The following is a 27547-nucleotide window of genomic DNA, read 5'->3' on the forward strand; positions in this document are numbered from 1 at the left end:
TGCCATAGTGTAATGTCACACTAACAAAGTTGGTTGTACTTAACACTACTGTGTTTTGTTCACTTCCACTGCTCAGTATAAAAATATGCGTTTATGACACACACAAACAATTATATAAGTACTACAATAAAATAAAAATTAGTCACTAGCCTTAGCCGACACAATTCTCCTCTATCGTGTCTGCAAAGTGACAGTGTGCCGTTTTAAGGAGGTTTCTAACCAACACGATGCATAGAGATTTGAGCCCGCTGTTCCAGCCTCCGCCTCGCACTTCTAGCTCACGGTAAGCGGTCACACCCTGTCCCTCAAGATGCCACATGACAAAAGATAACAGAAACCATTAACAACAAGCCGTTTGTCGCGATGCATCGCAACGCTCGCACGCGGTATAGATAAACAGATGAAAGGTTTGAAATAAAGCATTGACGGCTTCGCGCTCTTGTTAACTCACTTAAAAACGTTGTCTGTTAATGTGGCGCGTTGTGTCAAATTGAACCCAAAAAGCTCAAGGAGCTGGACGGCGAATATAACTATCAACGTGTTTTCATGCCTTCATAAAAGTAGGCAATAAAGATTGTTTACCATAAATCTCATTTAAGCAACGTAAATAAACTCTGTACATTTGATATCTAGGAGCTTATTTAAAACACCAAGAAACGTGCACCACCACAATTAAACTTATTTCAAATGAAAACACTAAGAAACATGTATCTTAACACTATTGGTGGGATTTATTTTATGAAACATTTTAGTATAAAACAAGTTAAGTTTACTCACCTTTATCGTCTGAGGAGATGATTTTCAGAAAATGGCCGCTGCTGTGTCACATGATCTAACCGAATCTTAAAATGTTTAGTCAAATTGACTAATAACCAGATTCATGCGACTTTACTAAAAATTACTTGCTGTGTTTACTCATTATTTTAAGCAAACTGCAATCTCAATAAATTTAGTAACATTTATAGCAAGAAATTAAGTAATGTGCAAAACTTATTTTTTTGAGGAAAATCAGCCTATTTAATTGAGCCATATTTACTAGGGCCATGAATCATTTTTTTAGTGTACTATAGCGCAAAATTGTATACAATATATTTGTTCTGCATTTAACTTTAAAATGCACATAGTTTATTTTTACTGGGTAGAAGATTCATTCATCGGGGCCCGTTTTCACAAAACATTTTATCTTAGATTTCTTTCCGCTCCTTAGTAAAAGTTGCTCTCAGCAGCATTGTGAATAGGTTTTAAGAGAAAACTCTTAGCTAAAAACTTTTACAGGTGTTTAGGAGAGCTCTTAGTGGTAAGATAAAACTGTTTGTAAATACGGGTCTACAAGACACTTGTCCCAGGGGCCAGGGTGGTCCCGGACCCCTCATAAGCCTTAAGGGACCTCCTCTCATAAGGTCTAAAATAGTGAACTTGGGGGGTCCCCTGGTTTGTCATTAAAACTAAACTAAAAACACAAAATAATTTATTTGTCAAATTATCATGCTAAAACAAAACACTTTTGTCCATTATTTGTACAAATTTCATAAAACTAAAATGCCACTTTTATCTGAAAAATCCATCCATGCTCAAGCGCGCCACACAGTGTTCAATGAAGACATGTACAGAGATGTCGCAGCAAGACACTGGCTGCGTGCGGATCCTCTCATATTGAAAGCGTTTATCTTAAAACTTTACAGTTAGCCTAGTATGCTTTCCTGTAGCTCAGTGGTAAGAGCATTGTGGGTTCGATCCCAGGGGATTGCACATACTTAGAAACAAATGTATAGGATAATGCAATGTAAGCGTCTGCCAAATGTACTGTAAATGTAGTATAATTTTGATGTACCATGTTATCTCACATTGTCAAAACAGATGCGACGCGGTACTGAGCCACTAAAGGGACATACAGGTGGTGGAAAAAAGGAAAGGGAGTGAAAATATTTTACATTTTTGCTATCCCCAACAGTGTCCCCCAAACTTTTGCGTTTCCCCAAGAATATTTTTCTTTCCCTCAGAAAACTTTCGCATTCCCCAGAGATTATTTTGCGCTCCCTTCTGCAAACATGAGCTCCGACTTTGACCAGAAGGCTTCTGCTTTTGCCCAAAGGAATGACATTCGTTTTTCTTATTCTGCATTGGTTCATATGGATTATTTTCAAATACTTGATCGACATTATCATGAGCTGCATCACGTTTAAAACGCTTATACGCTTCTGCATGAGGTGACGCGTCCTCTCCCTCACTGACTCCAATGATTTTTTAAATATTTCAATAACATAAAGAACAAGAATGAAAGGACAAGAAAAAAATAAGCACAATAAGAGGACAGAAAAATCTCAATTAGTAAGAAAATGTTATCATACATTTTGAAAAACTTGTTATTCTTATTGCTATAAATAAGTTTAAGAGATTTTACAACGAGTGAAATCTCAGCAAGAAAGACATCAAACCTAAGCAAAATCTTATTAAAAAAATCGAGGCTACAATGCAAAATCAAAAAATTAAGAGCAAGATCGATAGCATGGTCACTGTAAAAAACAAAGAAATGTGTATTTTAATCTCTACCTCATGTGGATCTCTTTTAATGGATTATCAACATGTTTAGGACATTTATGCGTGTAATGTGGTCAAATTACTACAATGATCCAAACTATCATGTGATTAGTGCCATGCTCTAACCACTGAGCCACAGGAAAGCGTAATAAAATAAATAAAACCAATTACATTGAATATAGTAAATTAACTTTATTTTCATTATAAACAATTAATATTACAATTTGAATTTTTACACACATTCTCACCAAACTATGGAAGGTGTGTGTACTAAAAGTGGGTTGAAGAGTGGCGAGAGAGAAGCTGCTCAAGTTCTGCTCTCTGAAGCACTGGCCTCTCTGAACTGCTGAGTCCAGCTCTGAGGATCCTGATCATGAAGCTGTCAAACAAACAAACAAATGAATCATATGACACTGAGCAAAATCAGTATTTGAATGTTTCTGTGTTTTTGTCATGTAAGGGATCATGCATAGCCCGACACGGTGATCAGGACTCGATGTAAAGCAGAGCACTGACTTTACATTATCCCGCTTATTACCTCATGATTAATTATTGGATATGAAATATTGACTAGAAATATTTCATTAGCCCTTTCCAAACAAACGAAGACCTACTGCAATGATTGACTTTCTATTTAGGAATAAGATACAACATTTGAACAAGATGAACATGCAATTTGGTTTAATCATTTGTAAACATAATCTCACATATGTTACTAATTATCAATATTTCTATTTACTTTTTGTGTAATATTATCGAACTGCAAAATAAAAGTCTGGTTTACCGGTTTACTTGATTTTTACGGAGTATATTATTTACTTTAGTAAACTACTGTAAATGTGCTAGTAACATTAATATTTTTATAAGTTAAAAAATGCATACTTGCATTTAAGTAGACTTAAAAACAAAATATTTTTCATTTATATTGTTATTTTTCCCTGTATGGTACAAGGTAACTATAGTTTATAAGTGAATACGGTAGTACACAGAAGTGTTTTTTCATGTGGTCAAATATATTACTATTGTATAGTAAAGGACGGAAAACACAGAATCCAGAAAAAAGAAAACTTTTTTTCAGCATTTCATGTCCAGCAGTAACTGTATGATGTTGAGATTCCTCTTTTTACACTGAGGACAATCAAAAGACTCATACACAACTATTACAATAGATAGAAACATCCAGTGCTGCCCACAAAGTCAACAAGATTCATTTAAAGTCAGGTGGGTGTAAACCTCTGAAAATGGTTTTGGTGTAAAAATATATATTTAATTTCCTGAAAAACATTTATGTATTTTTAAATCTTCTGAAGGACATTAGTAAATGAAAAAATAAGTTGTATAAATGAAACGATAACAATTTACAATTGTTAGGAATGAAAGGGAAACAGTACGTCACTGTAGTCGTGAATAGTGTTGTCAAAAGTCCCAAGACTGTAACTAAAAAAAAAAAAAGTTGCTGGTACCTAATTTTCATAAGACCTGGTACCACCGACGTACCGGGTACTGATGCTCTGTCTGACAGGTTGTCAGTCAGAAACTTTTCATAGACGCTATAAGACGTGATCCACAAGAGATGCGCACAGAAATACTTCAGATTAAAGTCATATCACAAAGAAAACAAACAGATTTTTGTGATGAAAAGAGGAAACATCCGGATTTATTTGAACGAGTTCAAACAGTAAATGGGAGGAAATTATGGGATTTACAGTAGTTTACTTATTTTATATATCCGAAATCGTGCTAAAAAACAATAGATGACTAGCAATGTGTATGTTGTTTGTTGAATGGTGAAGCTCTTTGAGATGTTTCGTTTAGTAAGAAAGGAATTTGATACAAATCAAAGGTGAAGTGAGATGTCTGATCAAAGAAATGATGTTGATGAACAACTTCAAAGGCAATTGTATCAATATTTAGATTTTTACCCTCAGATTCCTCCGTTTTAAAGAGTTATATCTCAGCCAAATATTGTCCCATCCTAACAAACCATCCATCAATACTCAACTCAACTCAACTTTATTTATATAGCGCTTTTACAATTTTCATTGTTACAAAGCAGCTGTACATGAGACACATTGACTACAAGCAAAACAATCAAAGTTGTACCTGCAAAAACAAGAAAAGGTTGAAAACACAGAAGACAGACACACCCACACACAAAACACTCCACACACACAACACGCACACACACCAACACACAGAGACACACACACACACACACACACACACACGTACGTACACAGACAAGTACGCACACACACACACGCTCAGTGAGAGCACACATTTAGGATAAAGGAGAGAGAAGCACAGGTCAAATATAACAGATAATAAATTCCTATATGCAATATTAATTAAGTAAAACTTTAAGATTCTAAAGCAGCCCCCCCGGTCAGGCAGATAGTGCAAAAACAGTATGCAAACGGTGGCGAGGAACCCAAAACTCTAATCGAGAAAAAAAACCTCAGGAGAACCCAGGCCCAACCAGGGGATTCCAGTTCCCCTCTGGCAAAAGCTGCTGCCTCTGCACAAGCTCCAGAGAACTTGCACAACAAGGCTAAATAAAATAAATAAACTTAATAATAAAATAAATTGTAGTTTAAGATTATCATTAATAATCTAATAAGCATTTGAAGTTTTGTGGTGAAGACATGTCAAGAGACCGCGTCCTTCTTTATCCAGCTCTATCATCTCAGCTCTTGTCAGGTCCCCACTTCCCATTCTCCGCTCTACCATCAGGTCAGGCCATGAACTGCATCCTGCTCGCTGTGGTAACCTTGGAACAATGAGACAAGACTGGCTGAGAGTAGAGTACTGTTCTGTACTCTTTGATGCAACAAGTACATCAGTTGTGTTTTTGGTTCCGGTTGATCTAACTAATGCAGCCTAAACCCTCAGAAGATTTATATTATGGAAGAGTAGTGTATGCAAGATTAAAAAGATGCGTCTTTAGTCTAGATTTAAACTGACAGAGTGTGTCTGCCTCCCGGACAGTGCAGGGAAGACTATTCCAAAGTTTAGGCGCTAGATAGGAAAAGGATCTACCACCTGCACTTGATTTTGAAAATAGGTATACAACTGACAATGCCTGACCGCATAATCCCTATCGGAAGTCTTTAATTATTAAAGAATTCCTCAATGTCACAGGAAATCTACCCTCTAGGATGGTTTATGGTTGTCCAGGGTCAACCACAACGTCATAGCCTATTTTAGCAGCTAGGATCAAAACTATCAGACCATGAATCTGATTATTCGCAGACCATCTTCTCGTCGGTTACGGTGAGCGACATCATGCCCTAACTGATGGGAGCGGAGCATACTGAATTCGCGCTACCTGTCTGACTGAGTATTGTCTATTTAAATCTCCGGATAAAGTTGACCGCACTTTGACATTGTTTTAGTCCAAATCTTTTGCGAAAATGCATTAGTTTTAATGATCACATCTTTATCAACCCATACAGTCTTCATAGTAATTATAGTCTCAAAAAGTTGATTTATTCACTGAATCCATATAAAAAATTTAGTGAAATTATATATTATACATTCTTCACTAGTTACTATATATTCTAAATGTTTAATAATTTACTTGGTGTAATTAATGTCCATCAGATCACTGTTTATATACTACTTAGTAAATAAACCAGGTACTGGTAGCTTTGGCACTGTGTGCAGGTGCCAAGTCCTGTTGGAAAATGAAATCTGCATCTCATAAAGTTGGTCAGCAGCAGGGAAGCATCAGAAGCGTCTCGCCTGGGCTAAAGACAAAAAGGACTGGACTGCTGCTGAGTGGTCCAAAGTTATGTTCTCTGATGAAAGTAAATGTTTGCATTTCCTTTGGAAATCAGGGTCCCAGAGTCTGGAGGAAGAGAGGAGAGGCCAGAATCCACGTTGCTTGAGGTCCAGTGTAAAGTTTCCACAGTCAGTGATGGTTTGGGGTGCCATGTCATCTGCTGGTGTTGGTCCACTGTGTTTTCTGAGGTCCAAGGTCAACGCAGCCGTATACCAGGAAGTTTTAGAGCACTTCATGCTTCCTGCTGCTGACCAACTTTATGGAGATGCAGATTTCATTTTCCAACAGGGACTTGGCACCTGCACACAGTGCCAAAGCTACCAGTACCTGGTTTAAGGACCATGGTATCCCTGTTCTTAATTGGCCAGCAAACTCGCCTGACCTTAACCCCATAGAAAATCTATGGGGTATTGTGAAGAGGAAGATGCGATATGCCAGACCCAACAATGCAGAAGAGCTGAAGGCCACTATCAGAGCAACCTGGCCTCTCATAACACCTGAGCAGTGCCACAGACTGATCGACTCCATGCCACGCCGCATTGCTGCAGTAATTCAGGCAAAAGGAGCCCCAACTAAGTATTGAGTGCTGTACATGCTCATACTTTTCATGTTCATACTTTTCAGTTGGCCAAGATTTCTAAAAATCCTTTCTTTGTATTGGTCTTAAGTAATATTCTAATTTTCTGAGATACTGAATTTGGGATTTTCATTAGTTGTCAGTTATAATCATCAAATTAAAAGAAATAAACATTTGAAATATATCAGTCTGTGTGTAATGAATGAATATAATAGACAAGTTTCACTTTTTGAATGGAATTAGTGAAATAAATCAAATTTTTGATGATATTCTAATTATATGACCAGCACCTGTAATTTACCTTATTAGTAAGTTTATTTATTTTATTTAGCCTTGTTGTGCAAGCACTGTGGAGCTTGTGCAGAGGCAGCAGCTTTTGCCAGAGGGGAACTGGAATCCCCTGGTTGGGCCTGGGTTCTCCTGAGGTTTTTTTTCTCCATTAGAGTTTTGGGTTCCTCGCCACCGTTTGCATACTGTTTTTTTGCACTATTTACCTCGCCGGGGGGGCTGCTTTAGAATTAGAATTTTAAAGTTTTACTTACTTAATATTGCATATAGGAATTTATTGTCTGTTTAATATTTGACCTGTGCCTTCTCTCTCCTTTATCTTAAAGGTGCAGTGAACTGGCCGTTTTTATTGTTTTATACTATTGTCTGATGTCTACTTATGACGTTCGCGTGGTTTTGACATTCGAAAACATCAAAATCAATAAGTAATAGGCTATTTTCTACCAAGGTTTTGAGGCCGGCTGGAGAAACGCTGGGTTTTTATGGGCATAGAAGACTTGGAAGTAAACGCCCACTGTTATGATTGGATAGCACCTTGCGTAGTTGACTTAGTTGGAGCCTTCTGTGAATTTGGTTAGAGACGTAACGTTACGTAACTTGATTTTACTCAAATTTGCGGACTTATTTCCCGGATGTGATGGCAAGGCTTTGCATATAGTTTGTATAGCCTATAGTTGTGTGGTGTTTAGTGATATATGACCATACATGTCAGCATTTAAGACCCGCGAACCGGACAGAAGATCACCGCGATCGCGGGTCTCAAATGTTAGTTTTCATGATAAATAAACAAACGCTAGACTCCCGGCCAAAATGATTCAGCACCAGAAATAATATCAAAACACTTCAAAACAGCCTCCATTATTCGCAAACGGTGGATAAAACCTTGAAAAATGATATACGAGCCCGCCAAATCACAGAGATGCCGATTACAATTATTACAAATGACTAGAGATCCACAGGTAATACTATCAGGGCATATCAAGCGATCTCTAACAAAGCAATAGTGACGCATAGTACAAAAATGTTTTACTCACATAAGATTCCTGCGCCATTCCTATCGGATCCAATATTGATGGCACAGCACTGCTTTTTAATTTTAGTCTCTCCACAAAGACTTGTTCAATGAATCTGCATTGAAATGAAGCGAACAAATGCTCAATGTTTTCCCCACATGAGCTGCAACGTCTTTAAAAATGAACTTCAACCACGCATTCTTACTGTGGGAATCCGAAGGAAGGTTATGCAGCAACTGTGTTCTTCCACAACCAGGCACTGCACAATATTTTGCGATCTTTAACGGCATGATGCTTACACTCGCTCTATCTGGTTCCGTGCAGCTTGTGTTCAGTACTGTCATGCACGAACCAGTGGGTGGGGCTAGAGATAGGTGCATTATAGCCTATAGGTGCATTCCAGGACCTGCGTGTCAATAACAGTTGTTATTTCAGTAACAAGGGCGTTTTCAGGTCTGACACTTACAGGATGTTCGCTTTAGGGCTGCAGCTATCGATTCTTTTCCTAATCGAGTATTCTACTGATTTTCCATCGGTTAATCGGGTATTCGGATAATAAGTCCATTTTCTTTATTAAAATGCAATACTAAATATACAAGAGAAAATAAGACAGGTCTCTTAAAATGAGTAAAACAACTCGTTTGTTTCCTTTTCAGAACAATTAAAGTTTTTATTGCTGAAATTGCATACATTAATATCTGTGAAAACTAAAGCCATTTAGTACATTCCATTGCCATATTAAATTCAAAATGCAATATAATACAAATATATAAATAAGAAACATGAATAAAAATAGAAATAATAATTTCAAAGGTAAACAACTAACTTCAGCTTATGCATAATGCATTTAGTTTATATAAATTAGTTTGTTTCTTTTTTTACTATTATATAGTAATATATAGCCTATGACTTTTATTTTGGCAGGTTGTCGAAAGACGCTTATTTTTTAGTATGTCTGTTTCTTCACTCAAACAATAACATGTTCGTGAAATAAACTCTGAGCAACTCTGGAGGTGAAGTTCATGTCCTCATTCAGCGCAGACAAATTCATGAGCATCACGCGTGTAGCACATTAAACTGTGCAGTTCATTCACGCATACACGCAGAACAGCCAGATGACATGTGTAAATAACAGGATTTGGCATCCACAAGTCCGCATCTAGTTTGATGGACTCAATGCAGCAGGAAAACAAGTTTCACTCGCAAAATAGACTAAAACTAAGTAAAATATCAGTTCACCATTTCAATAAGCTATCAGTTATTTATCAGCATGAGAAACACGTGTGAGCGTGTGAACAGACTAAAATGCGTGTGTCTCACGGTGAATGCGTGAGACTTGAGAGCCCTGTAACATGAATAGAGTTTAGCGGGCTGTGCGTCAGTAATAACGGTCCGTGGGGAAACGCAGTGCTCCGTGTGTACTGTAGTTAAATAGATTAAACGAGGGTTTGAGGCAACAAAAATTACCTTGATGATTTTTTGTATTCGAATTACTCAAGGAATCGTTTCAGCCCTAGTTCGCTTGAATACGATTCCCTCTTATATAACAAAAGCTGGGGTTAAAATTGTGGACCTAGTTCACTGCACCTTTAAATGTGTGCTTTCGCTGTGTGTGTGTGTGTGTGTGTGCGTGCGCATCCTTGTGTCTGTGCGTCCGTGTGTGTTAGTACGTGTGCATATTGTGTGTGTGTCTATGTCTATGTGTGTTAGTACGTGTGCATATTGTGTGTGTGGAGTGTTTTGTATGTGGGTATGTCTGTCTTCTGTGTTTTCACCTTTTTCTTGTTTTTGCAGGTACAACTTTAATTGTTTTGCTTATAGTCCATATGTCTCATGTACAGCTGCTTTGTAACAATGAAAATTGTAAAAAGCGCTATATAAATAAAGTTGAGTTGATGTATTTCATGAGGAAAGTGTTTGAACAGTGCACAGAGCAATGAATTTAAAATGTACCAATGAAGGAAACAAACCTCAGCGACAAACTCCAGCAGTTTGAGTTTGGACAGCTCGATGTCAGCCCGCAGACCCCAGCGAAACTCAAACTCCACCGGCTCAGTGTGAGGGATCCTCACGTACTCCAGATATCTAGAGTCAAAACCCATAACACATGTCAATGTCATAACTTTACAGCTCACATCACATGCACAGATCAATCAGCTTTGATAGGTTTAATATATATATGTCAGGAGTCATTTGATGAGGATGAGAATGATTTTTTCCTCCTCCGCTCCACACAACTCCTTTATTCTGTATGGTGTGATATAAACCATCTGCTCGTAGTCTAAGGAGCAGAAGCTCTGAACACACCATCATCATCAGTCGCAGCCCAGACTCCATCCAACAACCTTCGCCTGCTTTTACCACCTGAGCTAAAAGATAGGCAGATCAACACCAAATTCACGGGCCATTAAAGAGTTTCACTCACTTCTGACGAACAAACTCATCCGTCACCAGCTTCTTTACGTCGCAAAACTCGTCGTGCTTCTCTCTGCCAGGAGACGTGAGTGTCAGATATTACAGTACAACAAACCAGTGGCAAGTACAAAAAAAAGAGTTTTCCACCAACCTTGGATCCACACGCAGCTTCTTCAGAGTGTTCCATACCAGATCTGAAAAAAAGAACAAACATCATCATCAACAACAACCACTTTGTTTCTAGAAGTGTATTATTAAAGCAGCAGTTCACAGGAAAATCAACAGATGTGTATGACTTTCCTCATTTGGCTCAATGACCATATGGGTCAATGAACTTGGCCTTTCGCGATTGGTCGATGTAATCGACTGCATCAACACTGATAATTAGTCGACATCAATATTTTTAATCGATTGATCATTTAATATTATTTTACCTTTTAAATTTCGGAGCCAATTCCAGTCTTTGTCCGTCAGAAAGGAGCGCACACACCTAATGACTGCGTCATGTTCACGTTTTCCTTGTTTTTCCAAGTTTATGCGCTTTTGTTTTAGACTTCATGCATGCATAACAGTGTTTCCGCTATATTCATTTTGCCGGGGCGGGCCGCCACGGTTTATTTTTGGATAAACCGTTGTTTTCATTCAGTGGGAAAATGTCGTCAGTACTGCCCCGCTAACGCTAGGTCTCGCTTTCCAGGTGCAGGAAACGCCTCTCTCTCTTCATCTGTGAGTGAGCAGCAGGGAGAAGCCAAAGACACTAGATGGAAAGCCTACAACCTTTAGCCAAAAAAGCAGAACGGCTAATGCTAACGTTTTAACGGAACAAAGGAAAGGAGTCCAGATGCTAGTTTTTTACCTTTTTTACGCTAGTTATGGTTTTTCCAATTGGAAGTATTACGGACCCGTCCATCTCTCTATATTCAGAGTTTCTCTAGAGAAGCAGCACGTTCAGTTCACCGTACGGCGGCCGGCTTGTGAGTAGAAAACATTGTTTCCAAACCTGCCACTGTTATCGACTGAATAGATATATAAGAACGAACACAGTTCGTCTGTAAATAAGCACATGGTTACAGAAACAGAGGCTGTGCATGTGCTGTGTTACAGAATAGAGCCAAAATCTCCACGCTTTAAGGTGTGTGTGGTGATTTTATCAGGCGATGTGTCTTGGTTATAAAACAGAACTGACAACAGAAAATATGGAAATGACAACGGCTTCACTGTGCAATAATCTGTATGTGATGTTCAGAGAGTAGAATCGAAACAGGTCTGAAGTTGCAACTTTTACTGCCTTCACTCGCTCTCAGAAATTCAATAATTCCCACTTCAACCCGGCAATAATTCATGGATCGGTGCTCTTTTAATGTTAAAAGATACTTGTAATGTTTTAATGCTACTAAATCATTAGTTACATTAATGTAACTAAATACTTTTAATGTAAGTAAATCCAGACGTTTCTTCCGCATTTGTGGTGGGAAATATCCCACTTCCGAGGTGTTTTGAACGCAGTATTAAAACTAAGTGATGGCGTCACGAATGTGTTAATTAGCGTGTGACATCATCAAGCACCACAGTTTTACAAAATCCTAGTAGAAACAACAAGCATTTCATAGATAATAATGCATAAATTGCCCCGCCCCTCGATACAATCGTGTATTGGCAATCCAGGCTGGCGAAAGAACGATCTGACTATTAGGGCTGAACGATTAATCGAAATCGAATCGCAATCGCGATGTGAGACGTTGCAATTTGCAAATCGCAAGAGGCTGCGATGTGGAAACGATGTGAAATATAGGAAACGCGTCTGTTCCAAGCCCGCTTTGAGTGGCATTCTTGCTAACCAACAGAGTGAGCGCACCTCCATTATGCCTAATCAAAACAAAAAAACAGAAAGCGGGAGAGAGAGAGAGAGTGTGTGTTATTATGGCATCTGCAGAGTCAGATCGATCATATTAGGCAAATAAATACTAAAGAACCATCCAATTCAGAAGACCGCACACACAGCCTGTGTTATACTCGCTCTCTTCCCTGCGTTGCGCGTCTTGCGGACGAGCCGTTTAAACTTGACGCGCACACATAGCCTGTTTCATACTCGCGCGACTCTTCGGACGAGCCGTTTAAACTTGATGCGCACACATAGCCTGTTTCATACTCGTGCGACTCTTCCCCGCGTTGCGCGTCTCACGGACGAGCCATTTAAACTTGATGCGCACACATAGCCTGTTTCATACTCGCGCGACTCTTCCCCGCGTTGCGCGTCTCGCGGACGCCACTTCAACCCGGCAATAATTCATGGATCGGTGCTCTTTTAATGTTAAAAGATACTTGTAATGTTTTAATGCTACTAAATCATTAGTTACATTAATGTAACTAAATACTTTTAATGTAAGTAAATCCAGACGTTTCTTCCGCATTTGTGGTGGGAAATATCCCACTTCCGAGGTGTTTTGAACGCAGTATTAAAACTAAGTGATGGCGTCACGAATGTGTTAATTAGCGTGTGACATCATCAAGCACCACAGTTTTACAAAATCCTAGTAGAAACAACAAGCATTTCATAGATAATAATGCATAAATTGCCCCGCCCCTCGATACAATCGTGTATTGGCAATCCAGGCTGGCGAAAGAACGATCTGACTATTAGGGCTGAACGATTAATCGAAATCGAATCGCAATCGCGATGTGAGACGTTGCAATTTGCAAATCGCAAGAGGCTGCGATGTGGAAACGATGTGAAATATAGGAAACGCGTCTGTTCCAAGCCCGCTTTGAGTGGCATTCTTGCTAACCAACAGAGTGAGCGCACCTCCATTACACTGCGTTCCAAATTATTATGCAAATGATATCTTTCTCTGGTTTTCCTAATTTGTCGATGCAAATGACAGTCAGTATAATTTTCAAGTAATCAACAGTTAGGGTACATTTGGAATTTTATTGAACAAACCTCCCACTGACAACAGTATTTATTTAAAAAATGAAAAACTCAAAATGCACTGTTCCAAATTATTATGCACAACAGAGTTTGAAAACATTTCATAGGTTGTAAAAAACTGAAAATGGTCATTTGTTGAATTTGCAGCATTAGGAGGTCATATTTACTGAAATCAAAAGCTATTTCAATCAAAAACATCCTAACAGGGCAAGTTACATGTTAACATAGGACCCCTTCTTTGATATCACCTTCACAATTCTTGCATCCATTGAACTTGTGAGTTTTTGGATAGTTTCTGATTGAATTTCTTTGCAGGATGTCAGAATAGCCTCCCAGAGCTGCTGTTTTGATGCTAACTGCCTCCCACCATCATAGATCTTTCGCTTGAGGATGCTCCAAAGGTTCTCAATAGGGTTGAGGTCAGGGGAGGATGGTGGCCACACCATGAGTTTCTCTCCTTTTATGCCCATAGCAGCCAATGACACAGAGGTATTCTTTGCAGCATGAGATGGTGCATTGTCATGCATGAAGATGATTTTGCTACGGAAGGCATGGTTCTTCTTTTTGTACCATGGAAGAAAGTGCTCAGTCAGAAACTCTACATACCTTGCAGAGTTCATTTTCACACCTTCAGGGACCCTAAAGGGGCCCACCAGCTGTCTCCCCATGATTCCAGCCCAAAACATGACTCCGCCACCTCCTTGCTGACGTCGCAGCCTTGTTGGGACATGGTGGCCATCCACCAACCATCCACTACTCCATCCATCTGGACCATCCAGGGTTGCACGGCACTCATCAGTAAACAAGACTGTTTGAAAATTAGTCTTCATGTATGTGTGGGCCCACTGCAACCGTTTCTGCTTGTGAGCATTGGTTAGGGGTGGCCGAATAGTAGGTTTATGCACAACTGCAAGCATCTGGAGGATCCTACACCTTGAGGTTTTCGGGACTCCCGAGGCACCAGCAGCTTCAAATACCTGTTTGCTGCTTTGCAATGGCATTTTTGCAGCTGCTCTCTTAATCCGATGAATTTGTCTGGAAGAAACCTTCCTCATTCTGCCTTTATCTGCACGAACCCTTCTGTGCTCTGAATCAGCCACAAATCTCTTCACAGTACGATGATCTCGCTTAAGTTTTCGTGAAATATCTAATGTTTTCATACCTTGTCCAAGACATTGCACTATTTGACGCTTTTCGGCAGCAGACAGATCCTTTTTCTTTCCCATATTGCTTGAAACCTGTGGCCTGCTTAATAATGTGGAACGTCCTTCTTAAGTAGTTTTCCTTTAATTGGGCTCACCTGGCAAACTACTTATCACAGGTGTCTGAGATTGATTTCAGTGATCCAAAGAGCACTGAGACACAATACCATCCATAAGTTTAATTGAACAATATAAAATTAAATGTTTACGACACTTAAATCCAATTTGCATAATAATTTGGAACGCAGTGTATGTTATAATGTAAACAACAAAAGGCGAAAAGATGAGAGAGAGAGAGAGTGTGTTATTATGGCATCTGCAGAGTCAGATCGATCATATTAGGCAAATAAATACTAAAGAACCATCCAATTCAGAAGACCGCACACACAGCCTGTGTTATACTCGCTCTCTTCCCCGCATTGCGCGTCTTGCGGACGAGCCGTTTAAACTTGACGCGCACACATAGCCCGTTTCATACTCGCTCGTCTCGCGGACGAGCCGTTNAAACTTGATGCGCACACATAGCCTGTTTCATACTCGCACGTCTCTGCCCCGCGTTGCGCGTCTCGTGGACGAGCCGTTTAAACTTGATGCGCACACACAGCCTGTTGCCTTGACGCACGCGCGCACCCTGTGTCAACTCACGCCTAGCTCCGCGTTTCAAAAAAATGTAAATTCTATCTAACTGTTTTGCTAATTTCACTTGGATGAAATTAAACATTCAGCACATTTTCTACTAGTTTTAAAAAATCCCACATGCTTAAAAAATAATAAATCAGCCTATGTAACCTATGAACTATTTTAATAATTCACTAACACAATAGAAAATGTTATGGATTTAAGGGTTACAATGGGAGTTGTATTTGTTTTAATGGAAACTATAATAGTGTACACTGGTATGTGGATTCTATTGGTGTGATGTAATCTTGAAGCTTGGAACCAATTGAACAACAGTAAGCCCGAGTTGAATAATGCCCCAAAACACACTACAAAAATGAATTTTGTAATGGTTTTAATGGAAACAATTAGAATTTCTGTTATGTTTTTTTTGTTGTTTTCTTTCAGCAGGGTAATTATACCGATACTGTGCTCCACACAACAATATTGAGCTGAAGTTTGAATTAGAAAAGTTAAAATCGCAAATCAAATCGCAATCGCAATGTCTGTCAAAAAAATCGCAATTAGATATTTTCCCCAAATCGCACAGCCCTACTGACTATAGAGATTATCGCCCAACAATAATATATGATCATTTTTTGTTATCAGAGGTTTTTTCAGCATTTAAAAAAAATAAAACTACTTCAGCTGAACTTGTTGACAGTCATGCTTAAATTTCAGTGTTAATGTATTGAACAAACAATGGCCTTTGGCTGTAGAAGCAACATGATCATGGGGTGTGACTGGTTTGTGTTATTTGTCGTAACCAATATTTTTCTAGTAACCAATATGTTTTCGGCATATGTGACCCTGGACGACAAAACCAGTCTTAAGGGTCAATTTTTAGAAATTGAGATTTTTACATCATCTGAAAGCTGAAGAAATAAGCTTTCTATTGATATATGGTTTGTTAGGATAGGACACTATCTGGAATTCTTACAATGCTGGATCTGAGGGTGCAAAAAAATCAAAATACTGAGAAAATCGCCTTTGAAGTTGTTAATCTGAGGCACTGTAGCAGGCCATCCACTCACAAAAATAAAGTTTTTATACATATACAGTAGGAAATTTATAAAATATCTTGATGGAACATGATCTTTACTTAATATCCTAATGATTTTTGGCAAAAAGAAAAATCGTTAATTTTTACCCATACCATGTATTTTTGCCGATTACTAAAAATGTTCCCGTGCTACTTAAGACTGGTTTTGTTGTCCAGGGTCACATATGTCCAAATAAACATTGCAAAAAAACCATTACATTAAAATTTTGAGATAACTCCAATAAAATCTATTTTCGTTTAATATTTTAAAATAAATGATTCATTTTTATGAGTATATTTACATTCCATCTCAGTGGATAAAACAGAAAATATTTCTCATTTTTTGCCAGTTACACCATTTGACATTTCCAGTATACCTTCAGTCTTAACTTTCTTAAAAAATGATGCAAATGTTATTTGTAATTACACAAAATCAACATACAAACACCAAGTACATTTTAAAATATGGGATGCAACAAGTTTTTAAAAGATTTTTAAATTTCTCATCTTGCCAAACCTTTTTTGTCATTGACCCATATAATGAGAGTTATATGGCATGATATCCTGACTCCTCTTAATGAGGCCTCCCAAAATGTCCTTTTTTTAATCTTGCGTTATACGGGTATTGTGCGAGTACAGCTGTTTACATGTCAAATGAATGTTCTTTTCACGCAGCCGTGTAAATCGTTTGGCTTCAGAAGATATGTATTAACATTACAAAGCTAGAAACAGCCAAGATGACTCTCATTGACTACGTTTACATGTAGGGATGGGTATCGTTAAGATTTTATCGATATCAATACTGCTTATCGATACCGGTACTTATCAATACTGTTATCGATACTACACTCTATAATTTGATGCAAAAACACATGATGTGAAAAGATGCTAAACATTTTAAGTTTCTTTATTACAGCTGAGCTTTAGAATGGCAGTTTACAAATGCTTCTGAGCAAACAGAAAATGCCACATAACAAAACGTGTGTGTGTTCCTTAGCATACCACTTACGGCACTTAGCATGTGCATAGAGAGAGCACATCATAATGTAATTCAACATACAGTATTTACTTTACATGACTATGGTTATTTGGCTGGTAGACCGTATTTCTTTTTTCCTTTTTGGTTTTAGGTCTACATAAATTTAAGTACTATTTTCTAAGCAAGTAATTTTTTTAAATTATATGTACTATTTTTTATCATTTTACTAGCACATTTACTTCAATTTACTAAAGTAAGTAAATATACTCCGTGGCCGAATGATTAAAAACAATGTTATAACTTGTTCTCAAATAAAGGACTTTTATTTTGACGGGTTGCCGCAAAGGGGTGTTTGACGGAAGCTTCCTCGCTGTGAAACGCGGACGCTGAAAGCGCCACAAGCGCAACCATGCCACTCTTTCACTCATAAACACGCAAAACAAGCAGATTACAAATACATCGCCGAAATCATATGGCCCTAGATATCACACATACGTCAAGCAAACTTCCTCTAATTTGCCATTTAACACACAAATACACAGAGATAAAACAACGCAAGTATCGATTAGGGCTGTCACGATTATTAAATCATCGTCTCATCGCGATTGTTTGACCTCACCGCGATGATTTCGGATCATCGCAATTATCGCACATCTCTATAGAAGACACTAGGGGGAGCTGTAGTGCATCTGCATATTGCATATTTTAGTGTATATATTGTTACTTAATACTTGTAAAATGTACCACCACAACACAATCACCTAAAAAAAAAAAAACATATACCATAAAAATAACCTGCAGTACAATTTAATATTATTTAAGCAAATCTCAGTGTGAAAACCAGTCTACCAAAATTTCATTAACACACAAGTAAAATTTTACTGAAGTCTTGCAAGTGAGAAAAAAACAGACTAGAAGCTTTTCTATGACTGATAGTATTTTAATGGTGGCTTCAATTCACACCTGATCAATTTACTTCATTTACAAGTATTTGGTGGTTGTATTATTGACAGGTAAAAACCTAAACCTTAAATATATGATGACCCAATTTTTTCCGATGTATTTTCAAGAAAAAAACATAGTCTTGTATTCAGAACAATATGGTCATTTCAATCGCTGAATCAAAAATGAATGAGAATTAAATGTCAAAGCTCAAAAACAGACAATTAATCGTCATAATCGCCAAAGCCCTAAAACAGACAATTAATCGTCATAATCGCAATGATTTATTAGACAATTAATCGTCAATCAAATTTCATAATCGTGACAGCCCTAGTATCGATAACAGTACCGTTTGTCATGAAGCTTATCGATACTCTGGTATTGACCCAATTATGTACCGGTCCAAAAAAGTACCGGTTCTCGGTACCCATCCCTATTTACATGTGCACTAATATGCGATTATTTCCAATAATCAGAGTAAGGACTTAATCAGTAACATGTTTACATGACATGAGCAAACCTGTTCACTCCCGTTTACATGCAGTTCTAATTATTCTGATTATACGCCTTCCTCCGGATGTGTTTCATAGTTATTCGGCGCTGTGATAAATACAGAAATATGATGAAGATGTCTCCGCAGCGTTTGTGTACGCTGTCGTCGCATTCGCGCTGTTTCTGTATGAGATCAGGAGCAGAGACGGCTGGCAGCGAGTTGTGTTGACGCTAAAACTTTAGACTGTCATGTTTACCATGAAATTGCGCTTAAGATGCGTGACGGAAGCGCATGCGCACCTTGATCAGAGCAGCATAAATGCGATTAAGGTGTTTACATGCCTTCTTATTGCCAGCGTACACCACATATGTTACTTCGATTATGAGCATAATCGCATTATTTAGATGGAATGATTGCATTTACATGAGGTAAAGTGTAATCGCAGTATTGCCAAAATCCTATTATAATCACATTATGAGGGTGCATGTAAACGTAGTCATTGTGTTCGGCTGATGAAAGGTTGACATATACATCTGAGATAACATGAGGGTGATTTTCATACGGCAATGCACTATTCCTTTAAACTTCCTATTCCTTTTTACCTAATATTAGCACAACTGTGACAGGTTCACGGGTAAAGACTCTTATCAGTAACAGTAATGAAAACAAATAACTCACTCTCTTTGGCAACACCTCCCTTCATAAAAATGATGCTGAGAATGACAAACAGAAGTCCGGTCTTTCCAGGGTTTCCAGGACACCTGCGTGGTTAAAAAACAGAAGAGTCAAAAGACAGAAACCTGTGTGTTTGTGTGCGACTCCGTGTGCGACTCACATGCTGACCGTTCCTCCAGCCTCCAGCTTGTTGATCAGGATGTAAATGTGATTTTTGGTATCAATCTCCTCCAGCTTTAATCCAAACACCTGACCCAAACACATGACCTCAGATTACACATTCATCTACAACACACACACACACACACACACACACCGCCTTTACACCGGTACCTGTTCAAATGTGCGACGCACGCGATTCATCACCTCCAAATAGATGACTTTGTATTCTTTCATCACATGTTTGACAATGTCTGAAAAGACAGCAGACACATACATGTCATTTTGACACATTTAACTCTCCCACATATGAACAGTTTGAGTGTTCAAATATTTCAAGCGAAACATCTGAATCCAGACCTGCTCTTCGAACTGGAATTTTTTTTTGGTCCTTAACCAAGATAAACTGGACCACTTCTGCAACCTTGACATAAAAGCAGAAAAACGATGAATGACATGACAACACTGAAGAATGGATACAGTAACACGAACAGTGAGCGGACTCAGAGATTTGTGTTTCTTTAGTCAAGCGCTCCAGTTTGTTCAGGAGGGTTGTTGTGGAATGAATGATCTTTTCTTGAAAGTCTTGTGAAACGCTGCAGGTGCAGGGAGTTTTAATGACCAACAGTCACTTTGCTGCAGGGTCAGTGCTTGTGGAACATGAGCTTCAGTGGTGACACGGTCAATAAAACCCTCACAAACCAAACTAACACCATCATCATCACACACGCAGTACAGGACACGTGAGAATGAGCGCTACCTTGCGGTCGATCTGGACTGAGGCGAAGTTCTCTCGAGCTCTTTGGACCTGTGATGATGTCATCTGACTGAACGTCATTTCATCCTCATTCTCATTCGTCTGAGAACATACACACAGCTCAAAAACAAACCAACAAAAAAACGTTTCATGGCTTTCTCCCCACAAAAAAGGTTTTCTCCCAGGCTAACGTTACGTTTTTGCGCTTTAATAAGGAAATATTTTAAATGGCTGAATATTTGGATGGCTATATCCGACCACTTTACATATGTCTGTATAATAAAACCTCTGGGAGAAGATAACCCGTTTGTTTACGTGTAAAGCAATACTTTATATGTGTTAATGTGATTGCTGACCCTTTGGGGTTTGCTCTGAGAAGCTGAAGTTTTCTTCCTTTGCGACATCGCGAAAACCTGAAAAACATCCGCGAAATTAAACACGACACAAATCATCAGCTTTACTGCATACAGTTATATAAGCTTTCATTTCATCTAAGCACATAATAAAGCAGAACGCCGCCCTCACCCGATCTTGTTGTGCCGTTTACGTTATGAAAAGAAAACATCACACACACTCTTCTTCGACACTGAATCAATGACGCGCGGCGCGCTTTTACACTGCCACCTTCTGGACAACAGACGTCACGACGCGTTTTGCTTATGACCTCCAAGTATTGCGATAACAAAGCGCACACACGGCTTGTATATCACGGTAAGATTCTGCATACAAGTCAACCTTTTATCTGCTACTATTTTTTATAAAACAATAAGCTGAGTTTTTGAAAGTCTAGACTGATCTTTACGTGATAGTTTCTTCAATTGTTTTTGGGTGGACTTGAGTCTCTGGTCTGGCTTGTTGCACAGTGAATATTTGCTCGAGCAGCGTCTGGTAGCCCCTATGGAGCAAAAATTGTGCCAAAACTTAACAAACAAATCCAGCGTTTTGCAAACAAACGCAACCTTTTTTGAAAAAGAAACTAAACTCTGAAACAAACAGAGCGTTTTACAAATACATAATGCAATTCGAGAGAAAATGCAAAGGTGTAACATATAAATGTACTGTGTTTAAGTCTCACCTTTTTATGAGATTCTCTCAGCTTGATTTTCTCACAAATGTGACGTCCAGATTTTTTTACAAATGTGATCGTGCAGATTTTCTCACAAATTTGACGTCCAGATTTCTCACAAATGTGATCGTGCAGATTTTCTCACAAATGTGATCATGCAGATTTTCTCACAAATGTTACCATGCAGATTTTCTCAGTTATGCAACTTCTCCCAAAACAGCAGATAGTTCAATTGTTTGACTTACATTTATATTACAGTTTTTTTGTGCTGGTTTATTTTATTGTAAAAAATTGCCCAATTAGCTTGAAATAGCACAAAACATAGCAGCATTCATTTTAAACCTAAATAGGCTAATTGTCAGGATCCTGTCCGGTGTTTTCGAGCCTTGTGGACAGGGTCGTGACAGTACCATGTCTTGTGTGTGTTACGTCTTGTGTGGGGGTACGTGGCAGTTTGTTTTGACATTACGCCATGTGTCCTCCTGTCTCTTGCCTTGGCCCCGCCCCCCCTGTTTCCCGGTAATCTCCCCGTTAGTGTTTATCCCCGTCACCTAGCAGTCACCCTCCCTGCGTCATCATCCCTTGTTAGTGTTCCCCTTTATAAGCCCAGTGAATTCCTCGTCCTGTGTCAGATCATTGTTGTATTTGCCGTTCCTTGTCTTGCCCTGCGTTACCCTCATCTGGAACTTTGTCCTTGCTGTGATCCTGCCCTGCCCTGCCCTGCCCTGCCCTGCCCTGTCGTGTTTCATGAAGTATAGGTTTTTGTTTCTTTTTGAGTCCTTGAGTTTATTCCCCCTCGTGGGAAGTGTTCTGTTTGTTTTATTATTAAGAATTCCTGTTTTACCCCATTGTGTGTTTTGTGTTTACGTTTAATACAAGTATTTTTTGGTTATTTAGCTGTCTGCGTCTGGGTTCTCTGTCCGCAACCCTGACACTAATGGCAACCAAACAATGTAGACGACTGACCGAATCAACTGCCATGACAATTTATTTGCTTTTTCATCTTTTATAGCCTAGAAAACTCTCTACTTTAATGCCATAGTGTTTAGACATAATGTTAAATACTTTTTATTTATGAGTTGCTATGGATAAAAATCAAACATATGTATCAATGCAACTTTCATGCAGAAAAATCACTAAAAACCGAGTCGCATCTCAGAAAGAGCGCAAAATATCATACTGAAATCTTATTAAACAATTGACATATAAACCAGGCCCGGTTCCTGCCAGGTGCAGAAGGGTGGACTAGCAGATATCCTGGGTGGGCATATACCCCAACCACACAGACAGTATAGCTGCAGACAAAATTAAGAGTCCATTTAAAAAGTATTTTCCTTTTTTTCTGATAAAAATGTGTTTTGGTAAAATTATCATTTTTGTTTATTTCTGTGAACTTCTGACAACATTTCTCCCAAATTTCATATAATTTCTTTTTATTTATTTGGAGAAAATGACCTGGAGAAACAGAAAAGATGATCTGTATTTTTAAAACAGAAACACAGCAAAAAACAAGTTCATATTTAGTTTTAAGCAACACAAAACTAATGTTTGTATACGTTAGAAAAAGTATAAAAAATGTTTTATGAAATAACCCAGATTTTTAAAAATTAGTTTATTATCATGCTCTCATGAATTTGTTGGAATTCAACAAACACTGCAGTATATGACTGCAATACATGCAGGATTTAAATGATTTATGATGTTATAAATATAAAAAAAGGCATTCATTACAGAAGACTGCGAGTTTAAAACAAAAAATTATTGTTGATTATTGCCTCTTATATAGTAATTGTGTATAAATTATATAGTCATTTTGTTGATGTTTTACACCTTAAATAAAGCGGTTATGTAAACTGGACATAAATAGAAGCCTACAAAAGAAAGCGGCTAAGAACATTCCCCATCACTGATTTCTGTTTAATTTCGTTTAATGAATTGAATGAATTAATCTTATTACACTGCACAATGAACTTTACATCGTGTCTGCTGTTTTTCATGTGGTATCTTGAGCGCGCATCGCGCCTAAACTAAACTATTTTGCACATTGTTTCGCTACCACCTGCAGTGTGAATTGGGGTGTTTGAGATGGAGAGACAGATTTATTTCTGAAGCGGGAGCTTCGGAAGATGGAGCTTTCAGTCATTACTGAATGTCAGTAGGTTAAAATCTAGCCTATATATTGCAAGCAAATACTGTAATAGCTGTTTGTTAACAGCACAAAATAAGACCGCAAAAATGGATAAATGAATCTGATTTTACTGCACAATTAATTTTACATGCTTAATTTTACATATGTGCAGTGCGTTTAAAATTCCTTTTGCTTCCAGTATTTTGCTTCCACCTGTAGCATGCTTCAAACTAAAGCCAGAGCAGTGAAGTGAAGAGTGACGTTGCTTTCAGCCAATAGAAAATACAACAATTTTTGGTGTTATTTTTTGATTCTCATTGGGTGGGCAAGACAGACGATAGGTGGGTTCAGCCCACCCCTGCCCCTGCCCATGCCTAGAGCCGGCCCTGATATAAACACAAAATTATGTCAAAATTCCCTTATAAGAAAGTATCCTTGTAAAAGTAGTGTGTTTTGTGAATGTAAACAGTTGGGAAACAAGAACGAGAGAATGAGATGGGGTGGAAGGGGTGACAACATTGCAAATGCATCCAGTTTGTTGTACGTTATTTGTATATTAAAACCAATGCATAATTCATTATTTATTATTAAGAACAGCAACTGATTATTATTAACAGTTTCAATAAATTTCATGAGACTAACTGAATGAAACATGGTGATTAAAATAATTCAGTTTCTGGCACTGGCAAGGGTGGCACGCAAGGTAGCATTCATGGCTTCTTCCTATAGAAACTAGTGTCAAATTCCCAATAGCACCACCTGCTGTTTTGTAAGAGGAAGTTGCAAATGCATTTGTGAGAAAATCTGCACAATCCCATTTGTGAGAAAATCTTGACGTCACATTTGTGAGAAAATCAAGCTGAGAGAATCTCATAAAAAGGTGAGACTTAAACACAGTACATGTATATGGTACACCTTTGCATTTTCTCTCGATTTGCATTATGTATTTGTAAAACGCTTTCTGTTTGTTTCAGAGTTTAGTTTCTTTTGCAAAAAAGGTTGCGTTTGTTTGTAAAACGCTGGATTTGTTTGTTAAGTTTTGGCACAATTTTTGCCCATAGTAAGCCCCGCCTCCCTTCCGCTACGTAGGCGAAACTGCGACTGTTGAGTTGAGTGCGTGAAGTGTCCACAGTTCTGCACTTCATAGGCCCTGCCCCAAATGGTGCACTTCATGTGGACTTGCAGTCTCGTGGACTTAAATTGCGCGTGCTCACCAAGTCTACGACTCCGTAAGGGTGTCCCATTTGCAGAGGTGGAAAGTAACGAATTACATTTACTCGCGCCCTTACAAAAAATCCTACAGGAATCCTGCAGGATTTTGGTTCAATGTGCAAGGATCCTGCAGATATCCTGTAGGACTGAATGAAAATCCTACAGGACAGGGTACATGCCTGCAGAAGTCCTGTAGGGTTGTTCCTGTATGACTGGTTCTATGTACAGGGATCCTGCAGAAATCCTGTAGGACTGAATGAAAATCCTACAGGTCAGGGATTATTCCTGCAGGAGTCCTAGGGTTGTTCCATGTGACTGTGTTATGTTCTGCAGGAATTATTATGGATTTATAGGATTCCTGTAGATATAGTATAATATAACACTGACATCCTAGGATTGATGATTATAAATTTATGGCATGATCTTCTCATACTTTTAATTAAAATTAATAATTTATGTACAAATATTAAAATATTTTAAGTAAGCTTTGTTGCTTTAAGGGTCCGTTACTGGGTTACTTTGTTTCTTGGTTACTAAAGTTACTTGCACATGCACTCGAGGAAACGCATCAAACGCTGTAAATTCTGGAGCAAGAACAGTGCAACTGCGCCGTGTATTGGTGAATCGGGTAAGTAAAACTTAATTTTCCATCAACTAAAATACTTGAACGTATAAAAGACACACTAAAACAATGGTGTGGTGAAAACATCGAAAAATACCGATACACAAGATTTCTTAACAGAGTTAACATTACATGTATGCAAATATGTTACCATGGAAACATTAAGCAACAATGAAGTTATAACGGTTTTGTAATGCTATTGGAAAAAAATATCTATCTATCTATCTGTCTGTCTGTCTGTCTGTCTGTCTGTCTGTCTGTCTGTTTTAAAATGTAGTCCTTTTTGCTATTATAGACAAAATGTGGGCATTAATTGAATGGACAGAAATGGACGCGTCTCTGGACACTGTAAGGAGAAAAGACATTCTTCAATCTGTAGTTCACAAGGGGGATGTTGTTGATGTCAAATATGAAGATGAAAGCTCTCCTGCTCTTATTCTCAAGCTGAATGGTGAGATTGGTGAATAAGTGAATGCATGCATATTTAATTTTTTCTGGTTGAACTATTCATTTGAAATAATGAACCTTTCCTGTACAGAAAATAAGCACAAGCTACTGAAACGTCTAAATCAGATGGAGTCAGAGAGATGGCAAAAGAGGAGTGCAAGCCACCTGAAAGAGAGCAATAAAAAGGAAAATAATATTTAGTCCAGAAAACAACCCACCATCAAGTCCAGAAGAGATTTAGTTAAGTATAACTTCCTGATAAATCATATTAACATTGTTTAAGAGACTACACCTGTGTTTTTGCTGTTCTGTGACTTTAATTTAGTCTCTCAACTTAGGTTGAAAAAACATAAAATGACACGCTGTTGCTTAAAAAAATAGAAGAAAAAACAAAGAAAATGACACAATACCTGTAAATGACATGAGAAAAGAAATCAAAGCCTTGAGAGCAGAGAATCAGCAACTAAAGGCCCTGAACTTTAAACTGCAAAATGGTAGGTTATTTATATACATAGTTATAGATTTTTTGCTGTGGATGTATGAATTTATTTAAACATTGTTTTTTTTATTTAGATATTATTAACAGAATTGCGGAGTTGCTGCGAGACAGCAGTGTAAACAAGCATGCTGTGCCAACCTCCCTAACAAGTTCAGTTTGCTGTGCTAACCTTCAACCAGATAACTCTTCACATAGTTCTTCTGAACTGGACCATGTGAGAATACAATTTTTAGATTTTATTTTCACACCATTTAAATAAGTATATTAAATGTTTTGTGTGATTTAAGAAAACATACGTTTTTTTGTAAAACGCAGATTAAAAATTTTGCCAATTCAATTTATTATTTAATATGTATTGCACAGGTTGAAATCCACAGAAAATGAAACAAGGATACATTCCAAGTGTGGTGGTAGAGGGGGCACATCATGGTCAGCCATGATCAAGGATTTAGCCGTGGCTGTTCTTGGAAGGAGCATGTTAGCTACCCGTAGCCTTTCTGCAAAATTTTGAAATGCCAACAAAGAATCACAAGCCAAGCCTCCTTTGGACCCACACAAGTGGAACTTATTATAGGTATAAAAGTGTTGAAGGTCTTTAAAGGAATAGTTTACCCAAAAATGAAAAATATTTGGGTCACCATTGACTCCCATAGTAGTCTTTTGTCCTAGTATGGGAGTCGATGCTGACCCAACTAAGCTAACAGCTTAGTTACAAACTTTTGTGATTTGTGTATTCAGACACTGTTCAGAAGAAATTTCCAGCAACTCCCCAAAAGCTTCTTCGGGCTGCTTTACGGGAAAAAAAATAATGATGAACATAAACTTCTTAGCAGGTTTTACATTCTAATTATGTTGGCTTGACAGAGCCAACATACTGATCTTGTATCTAAGCTTATTATTATTCTTCCGATTCTTCTTCTTCTTCTGATCCCCAAAATTTCTGACTGCTACTCCTAGAGCTTTCAAGCTACATCCACCAAACTTTCCACAAACCTTCAGTCTGGTCTGACTTGAGTTGCTATATCTTTTCTAACTGATCCGGGTTCTGGTTTTCGAAAACCGGACTCTCAAAACCACCTAATTTCCCATAGACTTACCATTACCTGGGGCGTAAGAGCCCCCC

The 27547-nt window shown here is 38.2% G+C and overlaps 1 protein-coding gene and 1 long non-coding RNA gene across 2 annotated transcripts; one reads left to right on the forward strand and one right to left on the reverse strand.

The window, feature by feature from the left end:
- Positions 1-151: 151 nt before the first annotated feature.
- Positions 152-21052, reverse strand: ndnl2 (necdin-like 2). The gene is made up of 11 exons (XM_057326799.1): positions 20976-21052; positions 20807-20863; positions 20454-20552; positions 20054-20117; positions 19868-19947; positions 19695-19783; positions 19538-19620; positions 10767-10809; positions 10626-10688; positions 10171-10285; positions 152-2917 (listed from the first exon to the last, which is right to left on the reverse strand). The coding sequence occupies exons 2-11, from the start codon at positions 20852-20854 to the stop codon at positions 2846-2848; spliced, it is 756 nt and encodes a 251-aa protein (XP_057182782.1). The 5' UTR covers positions 20855-20863; positions 20976-21052; the 3' UTR covers positions 152-2845.
- A 54-nt stretch (positions 21053-21106) lies between these two features.
- On the forward strand, positions 21107-27249 carry LOC130549565 (uncharacterized). The gene is made up of 7 exons (XR_008962224.1): positions 21107-21161; positions 25357-25484; positions 25774-25929; positions 26017-26419; positions 26499-26638; positions 26788-26998; positions 27163-27249. It is a non-coding gene; the product is annotated as an uncharacterized LOC130549565 (long non-coding RNA).
- Positions 27250-27547: the final 298 nt, after the last annotated feature.

Source organism: Triplophysa rosa, unplaced genomic scaffold (genome assembly GCF_024868665.1).
Source record: "Triplophysa rosa unplaced genomic scaffold, Trosa_1v2 scaffold137_ERROPOS1633012, whole genome shotgun sequence".
NCBI classification, from domain to species: Eukaryota; Metazoa; Chordata; class Actinopteri; order Cypriniformes; family Nemacheilidae; genus Triplophysa; species Triplophysa rosa.

Coding starts and splice junctions, on each gene's coding strand:
- ndnl2 (XM_057326799.1), bottom strand. CDS start 20,854: ATGTCGCAAAGGAAGAAAACTTCAGCTTCTCAGAGCAAACCCCAAAGG. Junction 20,553..20,806: donor CTCAGAGCAAACCCCAAAGG/GTCAGCAATCAC, acceptor GTATGTTCTCAG/ACGAATGAGAATGAGGATGA. Junction 19,784..19,867: donor TGCGTCGCACATTTGAACAG/GTACCGGTGTAA, acceptor TGTTTGGGTCAG/GTGTTTGGATTAAAGCTGGA.